The sequence below is a fragment of the Pundamilia nyererei genome, unplaced genomic scaffold (assembly GCF_000239375.1).
Source record: "Pundamilia nyererei isolate P.nyererei 1_Seehausen unplaced genomic scaffold, PunNye1.0 scaffold00111, whole genome shotgun sequence".
Taxonomy (NCBI): Eukaryota; Metazoa; Chordata; class Actinopteri; order Cichliformes; family Cichlidae; genus Pundamilia; species Pundamilia nyererei.
The window spans coordinates 1,807,769-1,815,656 of NW_005187512.1; the positions used below are offsets into that span (position 1 = coordinate 1,807,769).

Here is a 7,888-nt window from a genome sequence, read left to right on the forward strand (position 1 = left end):
AAAAAAAAAAGACAGTTCCAGAGAGAAAAATAGTGGGAAAACAAATCCACATATATTGCTCCAATAATTTCAGGGGGGGAATGAATTGAATGCACATACTGCAGCTTTGAAATGCACTGCAGAATGTGGATTGAATACGTTTAGTTGTATTTGCAGTTAAAGGAGCTGTGTAGACAGTGCGATCAGTCAGTCCAGATACAAACGATACAAACACGCTGGTTTTACGAGGCGTGTACAAACAGCACGTGACTGTAAATTACAGCGTGGAATTAATAATTTGTCCAAACTTCCCGTTTAAAAGCCTTTGATCGAAGAGAATCAGAAGACCTTTCACCAGCGTCTCTCTCTCTGTTACATAACGCTGACTTTCAGTTTGCAGGTCGGCCCGACGCCTCCTTAAATCCGCTAAAATTCAAACAAGCTGCCGACAAACGAAAACTGTAAGATGTAGCGGAGGCCTCACACTTACTGAAGCTGGGGTTTGGTCCTGAATGAGGCTGCAGAGAGGACAAAAAGCGCTGCACGTGAAAATGTACGACCGTAAAAAAAACAGAAAAAGAAAAAAAGCAGGGCGGCGTTCTGCGCAGGATCGGTGCGCATCCCCGGAAAAACAAGTGGAACACGTGGGTTGGGTTATGGATGAGCTGTACTGCGAGGAGTTTCACGTTAATATGGACAATATTTCGGCATTTCTCTATATTTTGGTTCAACTTTTAGGAAGGTTTGTAGGATCATCTGATAAAAATAAACGACAGCAGAACAGATTAGAGATCAGTGCTGTGGCTCACTGAAGGGTTTTTATGTGGCATGTAGTCCTCCAGCACGCTACAAAAAACCTCTTAATTGATCGTCCATTTGTAGTTCCTTGTGATTGTTATAACTGTTACAGTGATTACAGTTTATTTGTGCTCTTCAGACTCACAAAGTCTTACGTATGTTGTGTGTTTCGATAGAGAGAGCTGTCCAGATGAGCGTGTATTTACCTACAAAAAGAGACCATGAGAGGTCACAGTCACAGAGCTGGACGAACTGCCCGGAAGAGGAGGCAGAAACACGAAAGCAGCGCCCGGTCAGGTAGAAACACGCTGACTGCTTGAGTTTAAAGTGTTTCAGTGCTGCATGCTGGCTCAGCTCAGACTCTCTGCCCCTCTCTCTCTCTGTCTCTCCAGTGTCTCTGTGTCACCAGCCGCAGCATGTGAAGCTCTGGAAGTTTCTTCACCACAGAGGATTTTCCTCCACACTGCTTCAGCCAGCTCTCTTCACTGGTACCACATCCTATATTGTTTTCCACATCCTCAGGAGTATCATATAACCCGAAAAGGAAAGCTGCCCATTGTTTGTTGGGTGATGTTAGGTTCATTCAGAACTTCCCACCTGACTTCATCAGGATTTTTTGTACACTAAATATATTTACTGAAGCCATGCCAGATTTTACCATCATGCTATGAATGTCTTCTGAGTTACAGCCTCTCACAATACATAGACATGAAGTACACACTCTGTATGAACTGACCTCCAAACTACTTCACATTATTGTATTCCAGAGTTTTTAAATTTTCACAATTTCCCAAGTACGGGAGCACCCTAATCAGTTTTATACTCACCCCAAGTATGACACCTAAAGCCAGAATCTTCAGCATGGTTTCATAGAGCATGACTGTGAGGAGGTTTTCTGTTGGTATCTTCTTGGGCCAATCAGAGACATTACCTACACTGACAGTTTGTGCGTTAAATCATGATATTCACATGTACATTTGGTTCATACAGACACAGGCAGAGGACTGCAGACTCTCAGAACCATCAAGGTAATCCAGATTCCCTAAATGCCACATTTTTATCAACATATATTATGAACTTTTTGCATCTTCAGGAAGAAAAAAAAAATCAAAAATGTTATTTTATTCTGAAAATCACAATGTGGAATAAACATAGCAAGTCGCTGACAGGCTGAAGTTGTTATGAAAGTGTTATAATGTTAAAAATAAATGATTTAATGGTTTATTAAAATTACTTTTTTTACTTTGATCATATTTTGTTAAACTCAACATCCACTTGTTCACCTTCTTTGTGACCACGTGCCTGATATTTGCAGTAATTCTGAATTCTAACTGAAACACGAGCATACATTTAAAACCATCACAAAGCACACGCTGACATATGCACAAAATGTTATTTTAATATTAAGTTTTATATTATTCATAAAGAAATAACTGTATATTGTTTATATAGCTTTCTTATAGGTTTTGTGCTCGATCTGTTAGGCAGTTAATGATTAATTTATGTGTGTTTTGCCTTTTAATTTATAAGAAAGAATTAAGTTAAACTGCTGCTTCATAAAAAAATACAAATATGATTAGTGAGGTAATTTGTGTAGTCACCATTTTTTTAAACATTTGAATTGGTTACTGTTTGGAATTAGTTACAGGATCAAGTGTAGATCCTGTAGTGACGTTTGAATGTTAAAGCTTTATCTGTTGGTGTTTGTGTGGCAGCCCGGTCAGCTGATTATTTCTCTGCCGGAGTCGTGCCTCCTCACAACCTCCACCGTTCTGCACAGCTACCTGGGACGGTACATCAAGAGGTAAACACAGAATGTAAACATATTCCAATATTTCCATCCTCTATACGGCATGCAGGATTTAATCTATGTATTAGGGGTGCAACATACACAAAATTAACAGTTCGGTTCGATACTTTGGTGTCACGATTCGATATTTTTTCGATACAAAAAATGTTCATGCTTTTTTAATTTGTCATTTATTAAAATTATAAATATATATTTTAACTCAAATGTACAGTTTTTAAATTTAATGTTGCTGAAACAACAAAGGGATAAGAGAAATCACTCATCTTTGGAAAAGAGAGTTTATTACAGAGAAATGGCTCTTTCCAAAATAAAAGCTGTACTATACGCTTCTTCTGGGCTATATTCTCAGGAGCATATTAAACATATCAGGTCCCCATAAGGAGAATCACGTGCTAACGGCTGTCTAAATGACTCGGGTAGTGCTTGTTGTTTTTGTCTGCTTCCACTTGTCGTTGCACTAGGATGATGTCAGCGTAAATGTGCAGTCATATTCGTTGTGTTCCCACTAGTGCTGTCAGCTTTAATCTGAAATGACGTTAATGCCACAACACGGCAAATCTCCGTTAACGAGTTACCGCGGATCGCCCGTGCGTGGGGCTGGACGGCCAACACGTTAACGAGCTAACTGCGCTAACACACTAGTTCCCACCAATGTAATTGAGCATTGCGTGGCACATCCAACATACTGTTTTACTTTAGTCCATGACACGCTTACCTTCAGGGTCATACTTCACATGAAGATCAAAATAGTTCCAAACGCCAGATCTGAATGAGGGTGGGGGAGGTTCAATTTGCCATGTTGCAAGGAGAGCTTAGCTTCTGTCTCGCTAGCTTGCGCTGTGCTCAGTGGATCTGCGCTCGACAGTGCAGCCTAGGCGGAGTAGTCGAACGCAGATCCACTGAGCTCTCAACACAGACAGCATCGTCAGAAGGAAAGTTGATAAAATAAATTCAAAATTTTGTATTGTTCGATACATATGCGTACTGAACCGAAAGCTCTGTATCGAACGGTTCAATATCGATACGAGTATCGTTGCACCCCTACTATGTATGTGTTAGATCGTCATAAGCTTACACAAGTTCAGACTCAGTGCCAGGTTAATTGTGCGCCTGTACTTCACACTATCTCAGCACACAGAAGGATTCAGCTGATGGACTCTGAGTATTTTAGCCAGAATGAGATGAAACCAAACTGTTTCTGGGTGTGTGTTTTTTTTTCTCTGCAGCTGGAAACCTCGTCTGTCTCCCCTCCTGGCCCTCTGCATCTTCTTGGTGTGTGAGCGGCACAGAGGAGAGGCCTCTGATTGGTTCCCTTACATCAATGTGCTGCCCACAGTTTACACCTGCCCCGCCTATTTCAGCGATGATGTCATGGCTCTTTTACCTGCCAGTGTGCGGAGGCGGGCCTTGGAGCAGAGGGAGGCAGTGAAGGAAATGCACTCCACCAATCAGGAGTTTTTCAGGTGAGTGCGGTTAAGGCCGGGATTTGTACTCGCTTGTGGATCAGCTCGTTTTCTAAACCTTGGCTGAATGCATCAGAATAAAAGTAATTGTTCAAATGATGTTTAGTCTTCTTGTGTGAAAAGTGAATGATCGCGCTGTGATTGGTTCACTGGTTCAGGTCCCTGCAGCCAGTTCTGAGTCAGCCCACAGCGGCTGTTTTGACCTATGAGGCGCTGAGGTACATGTTCCTTATCTTTGACCAAATGAACCATTTACATAACAGTATTAGTGAATGAGAATAGTATCTCTAACTAAGCTCCTCCTCCTTTCCCAGGTGGGCGTGGTGTAGTGTCAACACACGCACCGTCTTCATGAGCCATGCTTCAAGCAGCTTCCTGTCAGGACCTGATAATTATGCTTTAGCTCCCTTCCTGGATCTGCTCAACCATCGCCCTGATGTGCAGGTAAATGTGATGCTGCAAGAATACTGTAGCTGTTGAGTCGGAGCTGGTTGTACTGATTGAGAGTGTATGACTGCATTTCTTTTGCAGGTAAAAGCAGGTTTTAACGATGTGACAAGATGTTATGAAATCAGGAGCGTGTCTGGGACTCTGCGCTACCAGCAGGCCTTCATTAACTACGGTTCCCACGATAACCAGCAGCTGTTGTTGGAGTACGGATTTGTCACCACTGCCAATCCCCACAGTGTGGTCTATGTGGACACAGGTAAACCTCTGCAGTAGGTTTTATCAGGGGGAAGTTTTTGCCCTATCGTCGAATCAAATTTATATTTACATATATTGATCATGATATATTTATGACAGTGCTAATGAACTTTTATGAACACTCCCTGGACTTAAAATAGGTCATTACTTTACATGTTGGTAATCTGAAACAAGCTGTTTCCCTTCCTTCATTCTGATTGGCTACCTCTCACAAACAGCCATCATCCCCTCTCACTGCTACAAAGCAAACAGGGGAAAAAATAAATTTAAAACGAGTGTTTAAAGCAGTATTATGAAGCTTAAGCCTTTGCTTAGAGGGATTACTTGCACATACACCGACCTCATTATTTAAAACTTTGGAAACATGTTTATTATTTGCATCTGCCAGTGTAACATTAGATTTATAAGAGAAAATATGGAAAACTGTTTGGCTTAAAACTTGATGTTTGTGTGTTTCACTGTGGTCCCTCAGATCTGCTCTGTGATGTTTTAAGAGGCGACAGAAGTTTGACTCAGAAGATCAAGTTTCTCAGAGAGAACAGTTTCCTTCAGTAAGACTCGGTTTACATACTTAATGATTCAGCTGTAAACAGGACTAATACTTAACGGATACAACTGCAAAATGGAAAAATGCCTTCATATGTTTCCTGCCTTCCTGCCAGTAATCTCACTGTGTCCAGTGACGGCCCCAGTTGGAGGCTGATGACGGCTCTCAGGCTGTTGTCGTTGCCACAAACACTGTAGTAAGCCTAAACACACATTTATGCATGTACATCGATGTGTTTTGCTCCAAAATCTGGGCGTCCATGCACAATCTGGATCAGTTTCTCTGTCTGTGGAGTGTGCCTGAACATGTGTGTGTGTGTGTGTGTGTAATTTACAGCCACCAGTGGAAGGCAGTGTTGCTTGGCCAGCTGGTGTGTGAGGAGAGAGAGCAGTGGAGCGTCCGGATGGCTAAGAGTCTCTGTCAGCGACTACTGCAAGACACATGCAGCGCACTAGATAAGGTGTGTGCACATGTGCAAGAATTTAACTCTGTCCCTGTTTTGCAGCACATCACCTGATTCCTTTTTTCTCCTGCACTGTGTGTGTGTGTGTGTGTGTGTGTGTGTGTGTGTGTGTGTGTGTGTGTGTGTGTGTGTGTAGGTCTCACACCTCCTCCAACAATGTGAGCAGCCAATTAGGGAGCAGCTAAATGTGGTCAAGTCACTGCGGCAGGAAGAGAGGTGCATCCTGGGAAGCTGCCTCAAGGCACTGGAGGAATCACTCAGACATAATGACAGTCCACTCGGTGCTGTGAACTGACATCTGATTGGCCCTCTGATCTGACAGCTGCTGCAAGACGTCAAGTGATTGGCTGAAGCGTTTCCTGTGCTGTGTGTTGACTGAGAAAAGCAATAGGATGCTCTGTTACAGGCTCTCATCACCACCAGCTTAACTGCTCTAAGCAAAATACTACTACAGAAAGGATGCATCTCCAGTTTTAAATCCGCTATTTTATATATTTATTTTTGCTTTAATTAGTAGTTAGATTTTGTATTACACATTTTATGAAGCCACCAAATATCCCAGCTGCTGTTTATGTTGTAATTTACAGCTCAAAGGGACATATTTCAATTTTCAACTCCATCTTTTTAGTGTTGGAATCTACTAGAGCAGCTTTGAATGATTCAATATAATCCCTGTTTCTGTCATACTAGGACTTGGTCCTCAATTTGATGTTTTAAGTCTATTAAAACCCCTTTAAGCCAACTTTCTTCTGATTGGCTGCCCTTCACAAACAGATGGATCTGAAACGAACAAACAAAAGATCTGTTGCATAATAAACAAAAAAGCGGCCTTGTTTTTTAATGAAATATGATTTTATTGAGTCAGATGACACCTTGTGCATTTCTAAACAAACATTAGGTGATGAAGAGTGATCAGATTTTAATGGATATCACTGGCTCTGGGAAAAGAGTTTCTTCTGCAGTGTGAAGTAAAACTGTCCAGGTGACTCTGAAACTCAAGCAGGTAATGATTGAGCGCCTTTTTTCCTGTTATCATATTATTGGGCCTGAAACAGATCATAGTTCTGTGTTAACAAGTAAACAGTGACTGATTGGAACAGTGTCACTGCAGAGAGAAGTGATCCAGCTGAGCTGTTTTCTTTTATCTCTGCATAATGTGATTAGTTAGGTCAGAGCTGAACAACAGCCTTCGTCTTTGGGTGACGCTGGACAGTCTCCATGGCAACTGTGGCTTCATAGAGGGGGACTGCTTCCTCGGGCTGAGGCCTGCAGAGAGACACAAGGTGAATTTGATCAGAGACCCATTACAGTCTAATTTTAAAACAATCTGAATCCCCAAATCCATGAAATAACTACGGTCTGTACCAACATGTCATTTGTCTTTTAAACTAAAGGCTTATTAAATTAAACATTTACTTCTTAACCTTAAAAGAATGGTAGGCTATTAGCAATCGTTCCAGTCTTCTTCACCCAAAGCAGGTTTGACACCCCCGCACTAAACTGGAAACTAAACTTCTGCAAGTGCTGTTACAGCAGAAGTCTAATGTTAAAAATAATGAGATATTTCATCCAGATCCAGACAGATTAGGCAAATTCCAGAGCTGTCAAAAATAGAAGAAGTCTGCCTTGGACATGTGAAAGGGAAAGGCCTACCTTCTATATGTTAGAATTTATTTAATGTCTGCTTGTAAAGATTTAGCAATAAACAAATTAAATGCCTGGAGAAAAAAAAAAAGCATACAAGAAGACAGAGGTGAAACAAACTGTTTTTGTGCATTTAAATAGGCTTCATTCCAAACAAATACACCATTAAAGCTAATTCAATATCAGTGGCTAATGAGGACATATGTCCCCTGTGAAACTTCATCACACTTCTGGTAATGTTCCAAACATATGTACAAATTGTCTAAGCTGCTGGACTTGGGACTTCTGCATGTTTGTGGGAATCATATGTGAGCATCCTGGAAACTGGAAAGTTGACCTCGTGTTAAAATGTGGATTTTATCTAAGATAGTATGATCCCACTGAGAAATGTCATCCAGCACTCCTTAAACTAGATTTTGAGGTTACCTGAGTACTCCGCTTGACATCTTCTCCACGATATCCTTCAGAATATCTGCAAA

At 41.4% G+C, this 7,888-nt stretch overlaps 2 protein-coding genes and 1 long non-coding RNA gene across 4 annotated transcripts in view; 1 reads left to right on the forward strand and 2 right to left on the reverse strand.

Annotated features, from left to right (window-relative positions):
• The window catches only part of LOC102203845 (carbonyl reductase [NADPH] 1-like), an 8,118-nt gene extending 7,566 nt beyond the window's left edge, over positions 1 to 552 (reverse strand). Inside the window, exon 1 of the mRNA XM_005741548.2 lies at positions 470 to 552. The gene's annotated coding sequence lies outside the window, so the exon portion shown is untranslated. The remainder of the gene's footprint in view (positions 1 to 469) is intronic.
• A 101-nt stretch (positions 553 to 653) lies between these two features.
• setd4 (SET domain containing 4) lies at positions 654 to 6,537 on the forward strand. Of its 2 annotated transcripts, none has more exons than XM_005741546.2 (13): positions 654 to 721; positions 954 to 1,074; positions 1,170 to 1,265; positions 1,768 to 1,805; positions 2,493 to 2,581; positions 3,814 to 4,050; positions 4,209 to 4,268; positions 4,365 to 4,494; positions 4,582 to 4,756; positions 5,228 to 5,306; positions 5,418 to 5,498; positions 5,639 to 5,762; positions 5,902 to 6,537. In XM_005741546.2, the coding sequence occupies exons 2-13, from the start codon at positions 999 to 1,001 to the stop codon at positions 6,058 to 6,060; spliced, it is 1,344 nt and encodes a 447-aa protein (XP_005741603.1). In that variant the 5' UTR covers positions 654 to 721; positions 954 to 998; the 3' UTR covers positions 6,061 to 6,537. The 2 variants fall into 2 exon arrangements, with proteins under 2 accessions (XP_005741603.1, XP_005741604.1); XM_005741547.2 differs by having other exon boundaries at positions 968 to 1,074.
• Positions 6,538 to 6,595: 58 nt separating this feature from the next.
• LOC102203177 (uncharacterized) lies at positions 6,596 to 7,888 on the reverse strand. The gene is made up of 2 exons (XR_311960.1): positions 7,836 to 7,888; positions 6,596 to 7,031 (listed from the first exon to the last, which is right to left on the reverse strand). It is a non-coding gene; the product is annotated as an uncharacterized LOC102203177 (long non-coding RNA).